General features: G+C 41.5%; 1 protein-coding gene across 1 annotated transcript in view; it reads left to right on the top strand.

The window, feature by feature from the left end:
* Positions 1 to 19861: 19861 nt before the first annotated feature.
* The window catches only part of bmp6 (bone morphogenetic protein 6), a gene marked incomplete at both ends in the record, with an annotated part of 48609 nt that continues 45335 nt past the window's right edge, over positions 19862 to 23135 (top strand). Inside the window, one exon of the mRNA XM_083902050.1 lies at positions 19862 to 20270. Within this exon, the coding sequence (XP_083758176.1) occupies positions 19862 to 20270 (409 nt within the window). The remainder of the gene's footprint in view (positions 20271 to 23135) is intronic.

Here is a 23135-nt window from a genome sequence, read left to right as displayed (position 1 = left end):
CTGTATGTGTGATGTCTTTACCACTGTAGTGAGTCAGGAAAATCTAAAGTTATTTTTGTTTTTTGTCATGAGAGGATTTTGCATATTTTGAAATGTGATTTGCACCTTTTAGTTCAACACGCACTGAAAACTTTCCTCTGATGGAAGTGGAAGTAAAAATAAAGTCCTTGGTGTAGACATGCAGCGATGACTCAGGGAGGCAGTAGAGGCTCTCATGTCAGCACAGAGTAAACACAGTGTTCATTACACTCACTCTCCATCAGTGAGAGGACATTAGGGAATCAGTAACCTCATTTAGAGTCAACACCGCATGAAAAAAAAAAGCTAATTGAATAAGCTTCGAAAACGTACAAATCACATTACTGAGTCAGATTTTCCCAGTAACGTCACAATTTAAATGATTTTACAGTTTCACTCACTGAAAAAAAACTTTATTGAATAAGGATAGGACAGTCAACATTAAAGGATGGGAAAGGGGGAAGAAGCGTAGCAAATGACCATAAATGGAATCAAACCTTGAACCATTTGGTAGCCCACACTGTCAATGCTAATTCATAACCATGCATAACCAGGTTCAGCCCTGTGGAACAGGTGTTATTATTAATAATAATAATAATAATAATAATAATAATAATACAATTAATGATGGCTGTGTTCCACATAGCTTCCTGGTTTCCCAATAACATTGCCCTGACTGACATGGTCTAAACAGAGCCATTGTTAGTGGTGAGTAACACCTGTGCTTTTCCTGCTAAAACATGTCAACATGGCTGCTGTGTGCTGGCTCATTAACACACACCTGCTCCTGATTGTTCGCACCTGTGTCTGTTCCCCGCATGTTAGTCCTGTTCCGTGAATGTCGTCGATGGTCAGAAAATGGTGCCACATTTTCCACCGGAGTTTGTCACAGCACAAGGTAAAGTCTTTAAATGAAGTGTTTTCTTCTTTTGACACAATCACAGATTAAAAAAAAAAGATAAGGTCAAACCACAGAGTGACTTAAAAGTTTTACACCTGGTTATGTCAAAATGGCTGTGGTGAAAATGGCCCATTCATAGTTTTACACTGTCAATGTATTTGTATATACAGGAAACAACTTCTTTGTCAAGCTCTGAAAACTAAGACCTTGATGTTGAATCTGCATTGTTGCTCTGACTGTGTGAGTGTGTGTGTTCAGTAGTTTTGTTTCTCTTGCTGTTTTGTCTTGGATGCAGTTGTGTCTGGCTGTGGTTGACAGCTGGATTCCCCCAGGATAACTCTGAACAATGTCGGGTCAATTGCCGACTGCAACCTTGAGCCACAGCCACTGGCAAACTCACACATACTCATGAGCAGGAGCCGAGGCCCTCTCCTCGGCCTAAGCCGTCTCATTTCATTGTCTAATTGTCTCTCTTTTATCCACGTAAAGTGATTTACATTCCACCTTTCCTGCTGTGAGGTTTGAACCTCATGTCTCTGGGTCCGCTTCTTTCTAAGTGCTGTGGCTCAAATTGGTTTCTGTCTGTACATCCTTCTCATTCTTTGTCACTAGCTGGAGGTCAGACTGTGGTCTCCGAGTGAAAGGGGGTCCGCGGCTGCCGTGGTGATAGAGCGTCCTGCGTTGTGTAATGTGGTGAACAAGGAGGCAGCGAGGTGTGTGTGTGTGTGTGTGTGGGAGGAACTGTCAGAGAGTGGAATGTGACTGGCCTGTGTGGAGGATTTAGGAATTATAAAGGACTAGTGCAGTGTCCGTAAGAAGTATGTATTCCTATATTGGGAACTGAAGAAGATTTTTCGCAATTTTTTAAATTTTCAATTAGCGTAGCTAGCCTAATGAGGTTGCACAGTGTTTGTATTATGTTAGCCCTACACTTATGCTAATCGTAGTCTCGCTAGTTTACCTTTGGAAACGGGTTCGCCAAGTTAGCCCAGCCTCTTCACTCCCACCTCCCTGCTCCAGACAGCGCAGCTGCTGCTGATGAGCCACTGCCTGCCTGGTCACAACAGCTAGCTACGATAATGCTAATCGAAAATCTAAAAAAAAGTGCGTTGTGCCTAATGAGGTTGCACAGTGCTTATATTATGTTAGTCTTCACATTCCTTATCATGCATTACCATAACTGAAAAATCTTCTTCAGCTCCCACTATAGGAATACATACTTCTTACGGACACTGCACTAGTCCTTTATAATTCCTAAATCCTCCATACAGGCCATTTCGTAGGACTGTGTTATGTCAGCCCTACGATAATGCTAATCGCAGCCTCACTATCTTACCTTTGGAAACAGGTTTGCTAAGTTAGCTGCAATGTAGTACCATGCTAATGCAAAATAAATATGTGCTTGCGTATTGGTGAATGGACACCTCGTCGTTTCAGTATAACACCATGTTCTGCGTTGAACCATGTGTGCCTCTTCACTCCCACCTCCCCGCTCCAGACTGGTGTAACATGATAAATCAGTGAAAGTGCACCGTTATAAATCGGCAAAAATTAAAATAACTCCAAGAAATGTGAAAATCAAGGATGCACACCATGGGGCCATGCTCAACCCATATCCAAGATCTTAGGGCGATCTGACTAACAGTCAGCGAGATATGCCCGTCACAGACAGACACACAGACGCAACTTGCTTTATAGATAGATGGGATGACAGATTTGTCTGTAAAGCACTTTTCATACACAAACTTTTATTTCATTAGCTATTACACTGCACGGCAATGTCTTCTCCCCCCGGTGTCAACATTTAACACATAGGAGAGAATACTGTTCAAATAAATTCAAAATACTATAACAATACAAGTGTCAAATGAAGGGAAATCACATGAAGGGACAGTTACAGAGAGTGTAAAATTATTAAAAAGTGTAAGATATAAAGGTAGAAACAGATTGTTAATCGTGCAGATTTTAGATTTCACCTTTTTATTTCATTCGTTAAACATGGATAATCCATCAAACGGTTAATGTTATACTCACTTGTACATGTATAAGTTAGAGCTCACACACAGGTATGAGGTAAGCTGCTTATTGTCTTCACCTAAAATAATAATAAAAAAAATCTTCCTCACATAGTCTGTGAATGAACTCCTTCCCTCAGTGGAAATAATGTATTTAACCTGATTTTAACATTGTCTACACCACAGTTTATACTTTCGGTACATGATGATGGTGCTCAGTGCCACTAGTCTCAGCAGTCAACTGACAACTGTGTGTGTGTGTGTTTGTGAGAGACAAAGTAACTCGTATTAAATGGGTTATAATTAGTGGCACAGTAGGTTGTTCAGTAAAACTGGCTCTTCCTGTGGTTCCCACAGTGCCCCCGTAATGTCATTTTAATTGTCCCACTACACGTTGCTCTCAGCTGGTTCTGGTGGATTCATCTCCCTGACACATGCTGAAGGAGGAGATTGACTGATTTAGCTATATGTATTCAAAAAGCAAAAACATTGAAAATAATGTTTTTTTTCTTTTTTGTTTAAATTGGAATAATAGGATAAATAACTATACAACTGACCCTTGGTGGTGATTAACGGTCATTCTCTGTTATGAAATGCCAAGCAGGGAGGTTCCCCCCAAACTGCTTTTTGTCACTAACCTCAACAGATGTCGATGCTGTTTTAGTTTCATTTGAACAGCTTTTTTTTGGGAAAAAAAAAAAATCAATAAAAAAAATAAAAATAAAAAAGGACACAGATAAATGGGCTGTGGTTGTGGTTCTCACAGCAGTGAAACATAACATTAACTCGAAACATCCCAGTCAGTGTGTGAAGTATGAGTGAAAAAGTGCCGCATGAATGTGTGTGAAGGGCTGAATGTGATAAGTTAAGACAAATTAGGTTCACATAGCCTCTATTTATCATGTCTGTTTATGACGTTCGGTTCTGCTTCGTCTCTCAGACTCACCAAGTTTAATTCACTGACTTGGAAAGTATTACAGTTGTCAAATTTGCTGTCAATAAAAATAGATAAAATAAAAGGAACAAGTAAAAAAAACAAAAAAAAAACAGACATTGAAACACCCCACCTTCTCAACTATAGTCGAAATTGTAGTTTTTAATATAATCAATATTAGGATGACTATTTATGAATGTCTATTGATAATAGACAAAACTTACTGTGTGCCTAAAACATTTGCGGGATTTTAGGGTTTAAAACCTCTGAAGTTTAAGTGAGTGTTCAGCAATGCATGTTTGTTTCACAATTTGTGCAAAGTGTCCCTTTTTAAAACACAGCTTATTTGTGGAGGGAGTTCAGGACACGCTGCACGTGTTGCATCACATGTGTGCAGTTATCCTTGAACTACAAAAAAAAAACGCTTACAGATCCTGCATGACCGCATCGGCTCTTCTTTTTCCCTCAGGTCACGGTAGATTAGGGAACTCTGTGTCTTATTGCAGCAGCAATAAACAGCGCGACACTCCTGTTTTTCTCTAATTGCACTGCAATGACCCACAGCTGTAATCAAAGCTCCCAGTTGATGGGTGTTTTCTGGCACATGTGTTGATTAAAAATAATTTCATTTAAATTTAATTCCAGTTACATTAGAGAGGGAGGAGGATTGTTTTATGAGTCCCTGCCTGAGCCTGTGACATAGTGTTTGTCAGGCTCTTGGGCAATGTTGTAATTACCACATGAATTCAACGGAAGGGGCTGTGGTTGGAGTATGTTAGTCTTCCATTAATGAGACTGTTGTGTATGTGCATATATGCGTGTGTGTGTGTGTGTGCGTGACCTGCACATGCATGATCTGTGACTGCACATTGGACTTGTGCTCCTTGGGGAAGAAAAAGCATTTGTGTGCCAGCCAGCCCAAAGCAAGCATCTGTCCAAATTGCAGCCCTCAGACTCCAGCTCAACTTGTTGTTTTTTACATCCTCATCGTTTTCCCTTCCTCTCTGACTTTCCAGTTGCTATACTTTGTAATTTTGTGGTCTCTTCCATGGGGGAATTTCTGAGCTGGTTATGATCTGAGAGGGCTGGCCAATCACACAGTCTCCCTCAAATTGGAGCAAGATGTCACCAAGGGTCCTGGTCCGATGGAGAGCGCTGTTTTGGCTGCACGTGTGTAGGTTTCCATATTTCCTTATGTGAAATCCTTTATGCCATGCTTTGTACAGTATATTCTGATTAAATATATATATATATATATTACCTTGGCTTGTCTTCTGCTAACACTGCATATATATAGTCTTGAGCGACATAAAGTGATAAAGGATAATCTCATTATGTTTGTGTGGAGAAAGTCTTAGCCTTTCCTTTTATACTTGATAAATGATGTACTGTAGGCTGAAGGTCCTGCCACCTTAAAATCTGTGTGGGTTGCATGTTCGAGTGCAGTGATATGACAGTGTGTCATTGGTCTGCACCACTCAGGACTTGGTTCATTTGTCTCTCGTTTGTTGGACTGTTTCATACATTTACAAAGAAAGTGAAACAAGTATAAGATGGGCACTGCAAAGATACATTGATATGGACATGTTTCACATCATAGTAAAGTGTTTTATAGGCTGCATGAGTTCAGGAGGGATAAGTAGAAGTGTCCTGGTCCCTGCATTTGTCGTGGTCTCAGTCTTCCTGCTCGTGCAGAGCCTTATCTTGTCACAGAGTTGATTTAATCTTATCTGTCCATGCTACTTAACTACAACCACATGCACGAGTACCTTTTGCATTTATTCGCACAGATTATGTCTATTTTGTCTGATGTATTAGAAACTTGCTTTCATTACAACTCTGGACTACTGTATTGCCCTTCATTTTGGGGTTAAAATCCCTTCATTTGTGTATAAATGTCTCCTTTCAGTGTCTGTTTCAGACGGTGTGCACTCTCTCGGTGAGATGTCATTGTCTACACACATGGTTTTATTTCTTTATTTATTTAATTACTACTGTACATCACTTTGGTCCACTGGTGTGGTTTTTCCTGTGCTTTATAAATGGATTGGATTTAATCATGTGTGCTGACTTTGCATCCACACTGTCATATTCAGTTCTTTATGACTATTCCATACTTTTTTAAAATTCCTTCTCCCTAGCCATACAGGTATGAAAACCTAAACTTTATCTTGGATGCGCACAGTGTTTGACTGTGTATAACGTTTCATGAGTAGCGCTAAACAGCGGCCTCTTCAGCCACAGGAGGTGATTACAGACAGACTGAGAGATAATGTCCCTCTGGAAAATCGGTGGTGTTCCTGCAGCCACTGCTCTCCACAGCTGACTGGGAGGGAAATGTTTTTTTTTTTTTTGTAAACTGCAGAGAGTCGGAAATGTTGATTCCAGACGTAGAGAAATGGATGCGTCCACGGATGATAATAATTCCAGCAGTGTAACTACAAGAAATGATTTTGCAGTGTTTATAAACATTGTCGTCCTGGAGACTTTTTCTTTCACCAACCTTTTGTAGAATTGGCCGCAGAACAGTCACAGGACAGATGGACAAGGACGTGGTTCCCTAGTCACTGCTGTGATCTCATAGGAGCATCTTTACATATAAATGAACACAAATCTACAGAGAGGAGGATGTTATCGTGTTGAACACCTTTTAGAATGAGTATATATCAAATTTTTTTCCTGTGCTCCCATTAAGTCCCATCAAATCTGACATATTGGCATAACTTTTATGGACATGTGATGCATTCAAGCATGCTTCGATGGTGTCTGCACTGCAACTGAAGTGTGAGGGACTGTCCATACGAAAGTGGGAAAATCTCTATGCTACTTTAGTAAAACCTTTCGTCGTTGTCGTCGTCCTCTTTTGTGTGGAGATTGTTTGATCTGTTTCACTTCATGATAACTTATATTCCCTTTCTGGAATACGTACTACAAGGTTGATTTGGGCCTTTAGTGTGGCTGATGTGTTTACAGATAACTTTTTCAATTCCCGTGTGGACAGAGGTGAAAATGTCAAGTCAATGCAACATCTTAATGCCAAATTAACGTCAATGAAAACATGAATCTGCATATTGTATTTGTTTACAACAAATATTTGTAAACAAAAAAAATATATTATTCGGCATGATTTTTCTCTCCGATCATGAATACCTCTCGCACTGCAGCTACAAAGTCAAAGACATAAAAAAAGTGCACCTCAACCTTAAATGAGTCCCAACATTCCACACAGGAATTGATTAATTTTTATGTCAAGACAGACGCAGGCAACATGGCATGGTAAACGGGTTGGAGTTGACGTACTGCAGCTTTAAGGGTAGCGCTGTCGCCAAACCACTTTTGATGTTGAGGCTTTCATTTCAGGCTAATTTTCTGTCAATATTCTTGCTGAGGCCACAAGCAAAAGCCACTTTGACCACCTTTCTTTTCATTATTCATTCTTTAACACCAGGCACACTGCTTCTGTTTTAATGCAGCTGCTGTTAATATTGCTGATTCAACCCTTGCAGTGGTAGCAGTAGGTCAGCTGCTGCTCTCTGGTGCTGTATAAACCTTATTTTAAACTGACCACCTACTTCCTGCCGTGCGTTCTGTTTCACTGCTCCTGTTTGTATTTGCTTAGTGCGGTATATCTGTCCATGAAAGTATCTTTGTGTTTGTCTTTGCATCCCAGCACAGATCATCTGTCTCCCGATGCCAGGAAGTGCACACTGTTTCTATTTTTCAACTTTGTTAATCTGTCCTGTCTTATCTCCCCATCCTCCTCCTGTTTGTGAGTGAGGATGGAGTCGAAGTGAGATAACACCAGTGACCGTGACCTTTTGGCATCGCGGTGAGAGTCTGCTGGGCAGTCTTGATAAGTAGAAGAGGAAGCAGCCAACTGCCAGGTTTCCACTGCAGGACCAAACACGGCTTACACATTATTTATGTCACACAATTTCCCTCATAAACAACACTTTCCTTTTTTGGCGTCTTGTAGCCTACTGACTAGGTTACCCCGGTGATTCAGCTGTAGCTTTAGAGGAACAAGTAGTACTTTGGATCCTCTGCTGTAAACATTTTAAGCAAATCCTGATCCCAGTAAGTCGTGGTCGGCCTCTCTATGTAAAAGTGGCTAGCATTGAGCCATTGCATATAGCTGTCACTACTTTAGCCACGCTGCTGGAGGGCTTAAAATAAGACTATAGAATTTATAAATACGACTTTCGTATTATAATTTACTGGCAGTACTAGATTTAGAGTGTAAACATGTAGGGCTTATCATCCCAGGCCTGTAATTTAACAGGCGAACATCCTGGCAGTGCCCGTGCCTTTCTATCTGTCCATTCTCCCAAACTGTCTGGTGGCAACTCCTCACTGCTCAGCCGCTCACGACACTACTCTACATTACTACAACTGCCATTTTTGCCGTCATCACTGTCTTGTACTGTCATGTTTGTGCAATCAGAGCCTGCACTGTAGTGTTTTTATTTCCTCTACATGGTTAGTAACTGCAATTCAATTCAAAGATTCCTTTGTCAAAACCAGAAAAAACATTTATTGAATAGATGGGTGATGATTAGAGGAAATGCAATGATGCACACAATCTAACAACCAATGAATGTAGTCTTGTGATTTGAAAAGTGAAGTTTAGGAAGTAGGACAAAAATAGCAGTTTAGCCACTAGGAGGCGACTCTGCTGGGTTGCTAGAAGAAGTCGGTGTAAATGGAAGTCTATGGGGAAATGTGCCTATACTTCAATTAATATTGTCTGGAGGAGTTCATAGTCTTGATTGCTAATATCAGGTTTTTTTTTCAATATGGACTCGATGCCAATTTTGTAAACGATGCACCCATTTAGATTAAAATAGACGATGAAGCATGGCTTTATGCGAGTGGACACCAAGTGGAAACCAGATGTGATGTCAACCACAGGAATCTGAACTACTGTTTTGAAATTCATGATTTGGCCAGTGCTATGTTTTGCAGTCGGATGTTCAGAGGCGTCGCCTGCAACCTGCCTTACATTTCTATAATACTGGTGTCTGCTCGTATGTGCTGTACTTCATCTTTCCTGTAAATGGGACCGCAATTTACATCATGTGACCCGAAAGTAGCAATTGATACCATAAACTTCACATGGAAACATTTGCTGATGTTGTAAATGAAGGGGTTAGGGTGATTTTCCCATTGTCTTCCCATTAAAACTGAATCCTTTTTGTAACCAGGACACTTGCCCCTAGTGGCTCTTCAGTATATTGCTGCTTCTGGTTTGGCTTCTGCGAGTTAATTGGAAGACTGATCAACGTGATTGACAGCTGGTATCGTCCAATAGAAGTCTGGTTAATGTCTGTGAACTTCAAAAACTAGCATGGCGCTGTTCAAAACACAAGGCTTTAAAACAGGAATTGATTTTGCAACTGGAGGACTACCCTCATTTTTACATAATATATAGTCTATGCTATATAGTCTATACTAACGACTGCTTATCCTGCTCCTCTCAACACAAACTTCTTGCATCAGATTCAAACATCTCCGTCTACACTACATGTCCCAGCAGTGAACAGTGTTGCAGTTAATCCAGTACTTGCACTCAAACCTCTTCCATCAGCTCAAAGCTATGCTTAAGAGGGAGAAATAGGAATTACTGCGGTTTCAACACATTTCCTCCCTGTAATTAATTCACAGCCTCTTGATTGCCTCACATCTGCAAAGGTTTGTTTGTCAACCCATTTAAGTCATTTTCGTCAGCTCTGTGGAAACCGCTGTAGTTTATCATTCTGATGTGCTGAGAGATTAATACTGTGTGTGTGGGGAGGGGATTTGAGCACTTGTTAACTCACAGAACGTGTGAAGTTCTTTGCTGCACCACCTGCATCGTCAGCTTCTCAAGCCTGTTTTAAGTCTGATTTAAAGCTGCAGTGTGCAACGTCTGATGATTTCTGTTGTCGTTAATGGGATTTCATTCAAACGGGCCCTGTCGAGCAATACTATCAGACCTGACGAAAGATTCGGCTAAATACTCCAGACTCCTTTGTTGAATATTGCGGTTTTGAACTGATCTACAGTACATTTCAGCATTGTTTTTCCTGTGTTGGAATTCATGCTCATGACTCTTCCAGTGAAGACACTCTCTGACCAATCAGTAGCCAGCAGTCTGTTGAAGTCACATTTTAGTATCGGCTCAGCACGCTTGATACCTCACCAGAGCGGGTACTAAAAAAGTACCAGGTACCAGGTAATGTCCATAATGGAAAAGCAAAAATAAAACAAAAGCTGAATCATGCTCGACCTGTATTGTGGAAAAGCGCCATAACAAGCTAAAATGGGAGGTTTGAAGTTACAACTGTAGCCAGAGTGAACTGTACGTACTGACCGAGCAGAGAGGATGTAAAGAGAGGTGTGTCTCTGTTTCAGCACTGGTGACTCTCTCCTGTGGCAAGTGGCTAAAGTTTGTCTAAAAAGTCCCTGGTGCTTTTTTTTAAAAATGTCACAAAATGGTTCCAGTAATAGATACCGTTTGCCCCAGCTCATTTTAAACGAGTAACAGCCATTCGGGGGAAACTCCCACAACCTCACTCACTCACATCTAGAATTCCTTAGCATCAATTTATACATTTTCCAAACATTAAACAGTCACAATCCCAACTCCCCCACCATCCCCTCAAATAACACAGCTCTCCAGTTTATTTACAGATGTCTGTGTTTTACATGTAGTTCACTTCCTTTTATAATGGTTGAATTCTGTAACCGTTCTTGGGTTGGGCACAGATTGCAGCAGCCAGAGGGATTCCCTGGTGGCTTTGGATTTAAAGAAAAAAAAAAAAGTCCTCAGAGGCTCGCTGCACTCTGTGCTCTGATGTGGGCCAATGGCAACCACAAGGATCTGACAGCTTTCTGACATGTGATTGGCTGCTGAACCTGTGGCTTCCTGTCTGAGGTCCCACTGCCCTGCCAAGTAGGAAATGAGAAGGAGGAGATGACTGCGTCACAGGAGTCTGGTATTAGTGTCTAATGCTTGTTGAATTTTGAGGGAGGTGAATAAAAAAAACCCAACCACGCTCAACTCATTTCCTGGTGTTATTATAGATTCCTTTGGATGTCGCAAAGCAACACGGAAGAGAACTTCAGTCATGATTCCCATTACGATACGTGATTGTTACAATACTTCTAACCCTAATCATAATCATATTATTATCATTTTACATAATAATCCAAAGCTGAAGCAACAAAAAAGCTGTTCAGCACCTGTTCAGTGACATAATCTTACGACTACATCAAAAGTTGCTCTTCATTTAAAACAGATGGACTGATGAATGAATCGATAAAGCATTTTAATACTGAAATGGACAGAGGTCAGTGATTGTCACTTTTAAAATGCTGTTTCTTTTTGTCAGATAGGATCAGATCATATCACACCTGCCGTGTGATTTTTGCTCTCGGCTGTTTTGATAGTTTGTGATCCTTCCGGCAACCTTGGTGGTCTCTGGGGAAATCACGGGAACACTGCGACGCTCATCTTTGACCAATCTTAGCTGAACTATTTCCCTTGATACCCAGTTTCAAAGTGAACTCCACATCGAAGCTTTGCTCATTTCCCTCTGTCCGTTTAGTCTGCGTTTATCCGGAAGTCCTTAATCCACATCAAACTAAATCGCATTACCCTCATGGGGGGGCCATTGTAGTTGCTTTTGCTTTGATGTGGTGAGGACGCCAGCAGCACCAGCAGCAAAACGGAACACCTCAGTGTGTCATGTTTCACACTGTTCTTTGCTGATTAGTAGCTGAATATCTCGTAAAATATATGATTTTTGGACAGCACCCCCCTTTAATTATGAAGGTCCTGGCTGTTTTTGGCAGCATTTTGGCTGTTTGTGAGCAGCATCCTTTAAATTGTGAAAGATAGGAAATTAGATTTTGCTCCATTTGAGTCTATCAACCCGGGAAAATGAGTGGCTTTGGGGTTGGTTTGAGCTCTCTGAGTGCTTTCACTATATTATTTTGACTGTGCATTCATATGAATTACAACATTTAAGAGAACTCCACATTTTACTGGACATATGGGATATCAACGTTGGTTTCCCCCAGTTAGAAAGTTGACATTCATTCATTCATTCATTTATTGTCGTTGACTTGTCCATTTGCGGGTCACAGGCAGAGCTTGGACCTGACACTGCACCCTGAAACATGAAAAAGTCTTTATAGTTGCCATTGAAACTTTAATTGAAGAGTGCCGAACATTGAACAGCCGACCAATAAACAAGTCTGTGGCTATTGGAAACAAATTAATTTGTAATAACACCTGCAGTGAATACAAGCGGCTGATTATGTATGCAGTGTTGGAAACTTGGATATTGTATTTCTAATTTTGCATTAACATGTATATTGGCCCATATGTCGGACAATCTTGCAGGTTGTGGAACTTTTGTATAAGATGGGGCAGAATTTATTAAGCAGACTTTATTTTACTATGAATTCATAGTGATATTAGAATCTCATTTGTAAGTGGCACGTAGACATAGTCAAAGCATGATTATGGTTATTGGCTCCTTCTTCTTTGTCCTAATCACACCTGGGCTTTGTCCTCCTTCCTCCTGTGTTTGTGAGAACCTCGCAGGCTTCTGTCACCTGTTCACCTGTTATAAACTGTAATGGGCCCTGATGATGCAGGAAGCGCCATCTCATGTTAGTATTATTGACGATAGGCTTTGCAGACAATGGCAATGAGCTTATCTTCTTTGAACAAGAAGCCTGTGTTCCTCTCCAAATGTTAAGCTGATTAAAGAAGACCAAAAACAACAACTCCACGCTTTGGTTTTACGAACACAGACCGATTATCTTGTTTCAGCATTGTGATCAGGATTCCTGCCAAATATTCTCCTGAACGGGATCAGAGAGCTCCGCTCTTTGCCTCGGCCACGACTCTTCCTGCCAGACATGCCTTTTGAGTTAAAGCTACTTCAAGGAGGTGCTCTCTATCCTTTCAGCTCCCATTTATGTGGGCGCAGGTCTGTGTAAATTCCTGCTAAAAGGACACATCAGAGACAGAGAGGGAAAAGGAGGGTGAGAGGTGGAAGTAGTGGAGACGAGTGCCGTGGATAAGAAGGGAGATCCTTCTGGTTGCTGATAGTGGTGGTGCCAACAGCAGCACCAAACACTGACTAGAGGTCGACCTGGCTCTTTATCTGTCTTACTTAGAGACAGGCTCTGTCTTTGGTGCCTCATTCCTGATCTGGGTGCCTCCAAACTCTTTCTCGCCAACCTCCTGTCTCCCTGCGTTTGCTCCTCATCCTTTAGCTGTAATCGAGGCTGATAGTGCTGGACACAACATAGAGGAGCTCTTTGAGTCACTCAGTCCTCCACTGTGGAGGATCACATTGATATCCAGCCAAGGCTGCACGTGCCTGAGCAGATACCAGATACCGAGTGTAAAATTTGCATTTCAGCATTGGAGGATTGTATGGTGTATTAAGCTGAAGGGAAAGAAAAGTGAGCGGTCTGCACAAGAGCACCAATTTCTAATACTAGAGAAGGTTGGATGTCTTGGTTCTGATGCTTAATTTTTCATTAATTTCTGTGTTTTCAGGGCTGACCGCTTCTTTGCCCTTTAGTTTGTTTCTTTGCATCTGTGCTTCAATGGGCCAATGTTTTAAAAATGTCTTTCTCATTTCCCTGATCAAGGACATCCATTTTTAAACAATTTTGTTAAGTTATGAGGAAATAATGACTTAGCCATTGTATCCTAACTTGGTTTGTGCTTTTTTGTGCCATGTCCAAGCTTCACGACACTTTGGGCACCATGATGTCATTAGCAAGTGCATTGATCTGAATTAAATTTGGATTATTTACACAATCAATAGTTATTAATCTTGATCGTCTTATTGATGCTGGAAAGTGGAGAAATAATGTAGATGGTAAATAAAAGGTTAATACGTCCCACTTACTTCCCTCCCTCCCTTCAGGAGAGTATGAATGCAAAGTTATTATAATAACTGTAATTATATACACTTTTGCGATACAATCGAGAATCTTACATCAGATTATATTGTCCAGTCATTTAAAACAAGCATGCGCACATGTGGAAAACTGCAGGTGCACTGAAGATACTTTCATCTGACAAAGCTGCAGGATAACATCAGACAAAAAGTATGTGGACTACAGGATGGCGTGCACAGACGTTCTTGTTTATGAATGTTCTTGTGCATGTGTGTGTAGTTAAGACAAAGCTGCACAGAACAGAACAGAACACACTCACAGTTGTTGTCTCAGTCAATATTGAAAAGAGCCAGAATCAGACGCGTATGTAAACACACCTGCGCTACAAGGATCTGCTCCAGTTCTATAAAGACTCCACGGCAATGTCTTCAGATTAACATGCACTGAGCTCGACCATATATTGAATTTATTTAATGTGCAATGTGAGGTGTGCAAAAAGTGAGAAACTGACTGAAATCTAGTATTTGCCAACCGTGTAACCTCACCCACCTAATCACACCGTTCTGTGTGATTATGTGCTGACTGTCAGAGGCCAAACCCAGGCCCCTGTACCGGCCCACACGTGTCTCAGCGCTGGTATTCCACGTATTCCATTTGGATTTATTTGAACAATGTGTAGAAACAGAATAGCTTGCAGATTATGAATAGAATTGCAGTAATTCCACGACTCCCCAAAGAATGAGAGAGGGAGGAGAGGGAAAAGAAGGAAAAAAAACCTGAGAGCCAGCATGATGATTTGGGGTTATGAAAACATGTCTGACACATGGGGCAGTCGAACAGAATCAGCGACTTGGAGGAATTAGGGAGTTGGGATTGTGGCGTGGAACCTGGGAACGCTGAATAGTACGAAAGTATGCCAGTCGCAGCTGGTCCTCTTTAGAAATTAGGACAGAAGCCAGAAGCTTATACTGTACTTTGCAGTGTAGTCTTTTTCCCCTCATGTAATTCACTCTCTTCCTTCCCTCCCCTCTCTTATTCTCTGCTAGACACAATAATAATGCAAATATGTCCAGTGAGACCCGAAAAGAAAGAAGTATCTGAGTTTTCATACACGGAAGAAAAGATGAAAAGAGCTTAAGGAGTAAAACTGTATCCAAAAAAACGTTGTTCCCTTGACATCTGTAACCTGCATTAATGCAATAATGTCTATTTTTGTCGTTCTTTGACCGTTTTCACACAGTACAGTGACCTTAATGCAACACACTGGCACAGGAGCCTACATTTCCATCAACCTTGTACTGTTGAGTCACTAGAGTCAGACCCCACCCCCACAGTCTGGTTATATTCTTCAGTGGCACTGGAATTTACAAATGTGGTAGAGCAATAATGGAGCAGGAAGGTGTAGATATCTTCAATGAGGCCGCACAGTCACATTTTTTCTGTCTGCTTAATCAGTTAGAAAGGATTTAGCTCAGATTGGGAGTCCAAACATTGCATCTTCAGATCTCACAAACATCAATTTTATAGAGATTTATAAAACAGCAGGAAGAAGCAAATGCTTGTTTGTCAGAGGACAATATTTTCAATTTTGGATTTTCAACATGTGGTGGAACATGACGTTATTGATGTAGCTGTTTGTCACAGTGTGCACGGACATTTATTCAATGTTAAACATCTCCTTTTTTTCCAGGAATTCATCTGATTCATGAAGGTACAACAGAACTGAAATCTCACCAGTCTGTCATCACTGGATTAACTGGATGCTTTTCCGGATGTTCCTCACACATGGACGTGATGAAGTTCATCCTGATGACTAAGGTATTAGTTATTTATTCTTACTTGGTCTTGCGTGACATTTTCTTCTTCTTCTTTTCTTGACATTATGTCCTAAATTTGTTTGGGGCTCTGCCTTGTTTCTGTCGCTCAGTTTCTTGTGTTCGCTTTGTTTGCCATAGCTTTTTTAAAAAAACTTGCAGAATAATTAAATTAATGAATCACAGTCCAGTTAAATGTACAATAGTGTGTGTATTAGTATATTATATAAGCCTGAGCAGTATTTTTGGACATTTGAGGTCAAATGGTAAGATGTGAAGACCAGATATGGGGGAGGCTTGTAGTCCCCTGACTGTAGGGGGAAGTAGAAATCATTATGAAGATCAGTCATGTAGACAGACACCACACACAAACAGACCCGTGACCCATTTTCATTCAGGAAAACACAGTTTGTTACCATGTGCTGTTGTGGCTAGAATCCGATTTAAAACATTTTGAGCATCTTTCTCTCAAAGTGGAAATGCACAAATGGATAAATGAATAGATATATTTGCATGTTAATGGAAATGACTAGCAGGAGAGAGTCAGTTTTTCAGGTGAAGGATGCAGCAGAATGGGAATTAAAGTTGTGGTGTGTGCATTTTAAATATAAATTATGTCTGTGACATTCAAACCATTGTCGGATGAGTTCATATTAATTAAGCCAACCAGCTCCATGTAACTCTCTCAGATTCTCCGCATGACGATGTTAAATCTTGTCACCTTGTCATGTTCCTGAGCTTCACACAGGGAGTGATTTGTTGCCTAAAGTCTGACAGCGGCAACGGCAACATTGTGCCAGTTAAGCCTGGCGACTGCAAACCCTCCCTCATTCTGGTCTGATAGTTTTGCTTGACAGAACCCGTTTTTTGCGATAAAGGACACATCATACAAATAATGTTACATTGTTTCTGTTTACAAATACCAAACTGATGCAGAATAATAATAGAAATTAAGAAGTTACTGCAGACACAGCTTGGAAAACTACCACTGGGACCGATGAGGACACTGTAGATGAAACGCAGCCACAGAGGTACAGCTGCAGACAATGTGGAAGTGATTTGCCACAGCACCTCTAAAGGCCGTCCAGCAGGCAGTCTCATTAGAGTAGCGTGCCTTTTGAGCTGGACAGGGACACGACAGAATGAATCCCGTTTGATTTATTTTGATCTCAGGCGAGGTTGTTTTTGGCAATGAGCTTAAGTAAACAAGTTTGTAATCAGTCTTAAGCACACTCAATGGCTTTTCTCCATTAAATATGTGCTATTTTGGCTTTTTTGGTCACTGTCCACTTCAGATTGTGAATATATTTATTGACACTGTGCCTTAATACTATCTTAAATACCTTTAATTGGTTGCAAGTAAACAATATCATTAGATTCTGGTCTCTTGATGTACATTTTTATAGCCATGTTGTCTTCTCTCCTTTCCTGTTGATAGAATATAGAGCTCCACAAACATAGATTGCGGTTTCAACTTCACACTTTAAATGTAACAGTCATTTATTTCAATTTTAAATGCAGACTCCTGAATTCCTTTTTCATAATTGTGAATCATGTTTCGAGCCGTTCATTTATTATTCTATTTTTCAAAGTAAGATCAGTTGGAAATGTTCAATGTCAAGTGACATAAAAGCCTCAAACGTAATCATGAAAAGACTGTGTGAGGGCATCAAAGCAGCAAACCTGCCGCAGATCACCATCCTTCAACTGAATCGTAGTGAAAACAGAGGGATGAGATGTGTGTGTGTGTGTGTGACAAAGCAACCATAGGAATATAATTACTGCAGAAGATTCAGCACCTTTGGTGTCAGCATTCTCTTGGTTCTGGAACACACGTCCCCTTCATTTTGTGTGTAAGAGAAAAATTGGTGTGCACACACAAAGCACAAGGCTTGGTTGTGTTTGTGTGCGTGTTTGTGTGGACCATCTGTGACATCTTTAAAGCTCTTTAAGAAAAACGTCGCGTAGGAAAAACCAACTTGTACTGTATAGTGACGTGTGTATGCGCACGCGTGTGTATGTGTGTGTGTGTATATGAGTGACTAAAAGAGATAGATACAGACAGACAAAGACCTCATTACGTTTAGGAGGTGTCCTGTCTAGACAGTTTGATGACAGGACACAGAACCTCTGTTTAATGTTTCCTCCCCCTCCCTTTGCTTCCAGTTCACTCTGCTTACACACACACACACACACACACACATCACCTGCTCTGTGTCCAGGGACACACAAACACTTGTTCAATGTCAAGCAAAATCTTAAGGACGTGAAAAGGTATTTAAAGGTGTGCTTTCAAGTTTGTTAATCAAAAGAAGACAAAAAAAAAATCTATGTTAGTGGGCAAAAACAGGGGATATTAGGCAACTGCTGTGAAGATAAATAACAATGTTATTTTCTGTGAAGTCTGGTGAGGAAGCCTCTGCATCTCTGTCTTTCTTTCTCTTTGTGATTTGTGTGTGTGTGTGTGTGTGTTTGGTGGTGGTATGTGCAGCTTTGATGCTGGTCCTCACTCGTCACATACAGACATGATAGGCCTCCGGCAGCAGTGCAGAGACACGGAGCGATACGGACACCTTTGGGCCTTATCACCAGGACCATCACAGCTATCAGGGAACATGAAGACATAACACACACACGCTAGGGTGAAAAGAATCATGGGGAAGGAGAAAGGGCAGCAAGGATTTTGAAGAATTCCATTATCTGCTCACATGCAAGTATCTGGGACGTGTCTGTGAAGGTTCGAAGAATCTGGGCCCTTTGAAAGCTGTCCACTGCTAATACTAAATTATACTAAATAATAATAATAACTTAATTTATGCAGCACCTTCCAGAACAGAGCTACTGTGTACTTAATAAAATATATAAAAATAAAATACAGTTTACAGTTGAGATATTATAGCACAATTTATTTGAGAAAGAATCAACATTTCTGGTGACTTTCTGAAACTTAAACTAATCTAAATTCAGTATAATAAATACAATCTGCAATTAGTATTGTGCACATTGTAAACATGTATTAATAATCACTTGTGTGTTTATTTCTGGACACTGATGTGTTTGTGCAGGGAGAACACAGCTCTGTGTTTAACCACCACATTTATTAAATAGTTTTTATTATATTACTTTTTTTTTATTAACGCCGTTAAAGTCACACACGCATTCAGACGTTTTTACACGAAATGTCTTTTTCATTTACAAGCACAGATTAAATCCCACCATGATGAAGTTGTACTTTTGTAGTTTCAGGGGTAATTAAATGCTTTTTTCCAGTGCTTTTATTGGGCTCAGCTCTCATTCAGACTCTGCCACTGCTTGCTGTTTCCCATTCCATCGTCAGGGGTCGTGCCTCAACTGGACATTTATTCTGCTCCAACGCGTTAGACACACGTCAGGTCTGGAGGTTTTAAGCAGATCATTTACAGCAGATCTGTCAGTTTTATGTGAGTTTTAGAGTCGGTTAAATTTTTTATGAAGTAGTTAAGGCAGGCGATCAAGTGCGCAACCATCCAAATCGGATTAAACATATGTGCCCACAGTTCATTAAGTTAAAACGCGTATAACACACTACATAAATAAACTATATTGTGTCATATCACACACACCGTTAGACATTATACAAAGATTAAAACTGACGTATTTATTAAAGTAGAGTGGGAAATGTGATGTTGAAGTTGCCTTTGCAGCCAAAAGAGCTCCACCTCTGGTTAAATACGCGCGGAGTGGGCGGTTTCTGTGCGCGCGTCCACTCACACACACACAAACGCGCACTTACGCATATGGACTGCAACCTGCTGATTCCTGTTAGACAGTCAGTCACAGCCTGTGAGCAGTGGAGCGTAATTGAGAGCAGTGAGACTGTCAGGAGCGCAGATCTGGAGAAGAACTGTGGTTTGAAGAGCAGGTAGATTATGAGTTTGTGTGAAATGGCTCATTTCACAGGAGTTGTTGTTGTTTTACTGGTGAACTTCATGTCAAACGGTGTCTTTTGACCGACTTTTTCCCCCACTTGAGCAGTTTCACATGGTGCACTTTATCCTGAAGTTCCACAACGCGCCATGCACGGGATTGAGAAATGAAAGCAACACCAACAACCTTATTTTGCGCATTTTGCTTGAGAAAATATTTCAAATGGCTTGATGCACACATTTCTTTTGGTTTTTGATCTGCGGCTGCGACAGACAACAGCGCGCTCGGACAGACTTTGGTTCCCATTACGCTCACTCGGACAGAGGCAAGACACACTTGGGACTCCGGAGAGTTTAACACCATGACCAGCTGCTGGCTCGCCTTGGTCGGATTGTGCTTGAGCGCGTATTACTGCATGTTCCCGGTGGCGGGGAGTAATTATTCAGTAGATGGAAACAACGAAGTGCACCCGGGTTTCATCCACCGGCGGCTACGGACGCACGAGAAGAGGGAGATGCAGAAGGAGATCCTGTCCATCCTGGGGCTGCCGCACAGACCGAGACCGCATCTGTCGCAGGGAAAGTACAACTCCGCTCCACTCTTCATGCTGGACTTATACAACACCATATCCAGCGACGAGAAAAGTCAAGTGGAGGGCTTGTTGGACCGATACCAGTCCACGCGCACCACGCAGAGTCCTCCTCTCACCACGTATCAAGAAACTGCCTTTCTGAATGATGCGGATATGGTGATGAGCTTCGTGAATCTAGGTAAGTCATGCGATTGTGGATGTTTTTTGTGTGCGTAAAAGTGGATGTTTTACGCACAAGAGTGGATTGAGTGGAAACTTCTCAGCAGACGAGGTTGAGTTGAAATCTGAACAGGTGTTCAGAATATCTGCTGAACGTTGCCTGACAAGAATATTATTACACGAGTAGTATTTCTAAAAACGCACGAACTTGTCTTAAAGGGAAATATTTTATATTGCGCCGCACCTGGAGCTCGTTGTTGACGAGCAGCAGATGCAACATTACGCACGTGTTGGTTTCGATCATGAAGTGATTGTGTGAACCGCACAGAGGCCAAAAAATAACTCCCTCATCTACTCTATGGGTAAGAAAAACCCTCACGGGGTTTATATTTTTTCGGAGTTATTTATTGTTACGGTAATGACCCATCTCGACTCATTTATAGGAGCGAAATTCTGTGGTAATTTTTGCGCTGCACTGTACTCCACGATTTATGTCTCTGCGGAGAAAACAGACCTTATATCCTCAACAAACCATCAACCCCCACCGCTGGTATTTGTATATAAAACGTCTATTCCTGCCGCTGACCTCCAGCGCGTCAAGTTGTGGTGTCTGTGCGTAAAAATTGCGTCGCATTGTTTGTGTTACCCGAGGAGATTTGTCTTTAATTAGCCCCAGTGACGATGAAGAGCGACACTTTAACGAGTATGGAACACAAAAACCAAGAGCCCTTCCTTCCATTAGCAGCACCACTGTTTACTGGGAGACTCTAAACAGAGCGACTGAAGATAAACACAGTCAGATGCTGCTGGACGGAGGAGGCTTAAACCCAGATATATTGTCATTCTTTAGGAACGGAGGGCTTTGGTAATAATCATGATGTGTTCATGCGAACAGTGAACGCATAATATCTGAAGAATGATGTTTGATGTGTCTTCTGACTTTCAGCTGCTCCTCACCTTTAATAAACCACTTAATAGTCGCTCATTACCACACATGATGAAGAGCATTCAGAGTGACCAAGTTCATAAAAGTCCTTCTGTCTCTCTCTCATTACTCCTCTGAGTATTGGTGTTGCAACATGTGGTGATGAAAACCAGATATCCAGACAGAAGGTGGTGGTTGTTGTGGTCTCAGATATCGAGCGCCCTCTCATAGCTTCTCCTGGGGGAGTGTGATTCTGATGATGATGATGATGATGATGATGATGGCCCGGTGTTTGTGTGTCTGTGGTTTTACTATTTCTGTCCTGTGTCAGTTTGGTTTTGTACTCCTGTGATGTTGCACATCTGGCTCTCCACTTTGATTAATCACGTCCTGTGCATCTTTGGACAATTCCCTCAGATTTCTGCGTTGACCAGGGGGGGATTAGGTTGCCATCTCTTCCAGCTGTACACAGAGTCCTAACCGCCTCCCCGCAGGAGGGACGGCTTCCTCCCTGAATGTGATTGTAATTAATGTTGGACAGGCCAAGGCTTTCCATCTGCTTTGCAGATAAGGCCCTGTGCGACTACCGTGTGTCATCACCGTCCAATTAGTTTTTAACGTGTCTCTTGCTCAATTGGGGGCAGTTTGCGCACAGGAAAGTTCGGATGCTGTTGCGGAAAGGTTCCTGAACCGCTTCTGTCTGGGTGGTCCTGCTTGTTTAAAGAAAACAGGCTGAAAAATCTGGATTTCATGTGTGGCCGATGTGAAACTACAAATCAGAATCAAGATAAATGAAATGAAGACAAGCAGGGAGGCCAAACAATGTGTCTGAAACATTTAGTGAAATATTGGGCAGGATTAGAGCACACGTAGGGCAGCAGAATCAGTTCAAGTCAAAGGGCGGACGACTGTTGTTGTTACGCAGATGATCTGATTTAAAACTGGATTCACTTGTTTACATTAGCAGATCCTCCTTGCGTATAGAAAAATCTCCGACATAAATGGACCCACAGCAAATAAAACATTGACAAGAGATTTAAGCGTGGGTCTGAACTGATGACTTTCGCAGCCAGCTGCAGCAGTAGCACAGATAGAGAGCTCATTTTCTCAGGGAATTCTCTCAGGACGTTGGTAGATTTAAGAGCCCCTGCGTTACATCCAGTCTCAAGTGTGCTCTCCTCGACCCGTGTGCCTCTTCCCTGCCCCTCTGCATGATTCATGTAGACCTCTTGTTTCAGTCATCTCTATGCTTTCATCACTTGTTCAGGATCAGGGGGGGGAAGTAAGAACAGAAGCATACTTTCCAGCTCCTTTTTCATCTTCATTCCTAGAATAGCGTATTCATCCCTTCCGTGCGGACGTCCTGCTGCCCTTTTCCACTGAGGTCTGGTGAAGTGACACTGTGTGCTCTGTGACTCATGTTGTATGACTGCAGCTCCAAACATGTCCTTATGCACAGTGGTGCACTAAGGTAATGGCAACAGTCACTGTTACTCTGAGTTCAGGGCTTGTTTCCACTTGTATGCAAATTTCCTACAGATTTTTGTTTTTCGTCGAGGCTCAGACAGATGCACACCGACATGAGATCGAGTGAAATCAGGAGACCTGGCTGCTCGGCTTTTGTTTAAAAATGCATCAATTCTGCTCCGGAAACACCTGCTGTCCACTAGTGTTTCAGAAGCCAAAAAACCAGAGATGTTTGAAAACTCTATTGCTATGTTTTTGTGTGGATGGGGGGAAAATATTGAAAATGGTGACCCAGTTAATCAACTACTTTATCTTCCTAGAAGGTTCGTATTAGCTAGGACTCAAACATCAGCTGTGAAATAACTTACTTTCCATTTCTCTTTCACCTTGTTACCGATGTCTGAGTTTTTGTGTCACTATCTTACTCGTACTTTCTGTTTTTTTAAGTAATAGGGATATCCACTAAATAATCACACCGCTTTCTCTCCAGTT

This window comes from Microchirus variegatus (assembly GCF_963457635.1).
Source record: "Microchirus variegatus genome assembly, chromosome: 15".
NCBI lineage: Eukaryota > Metazoa > Chordata > Actinopteri > Pleuronectiformes > Soleidae > Microchirus > Microchirus variegatus.
Note: the sequence above shows the minus strand (reverse complement) of the source record. Positions and strands in the feature narration are given on the sequence as shown.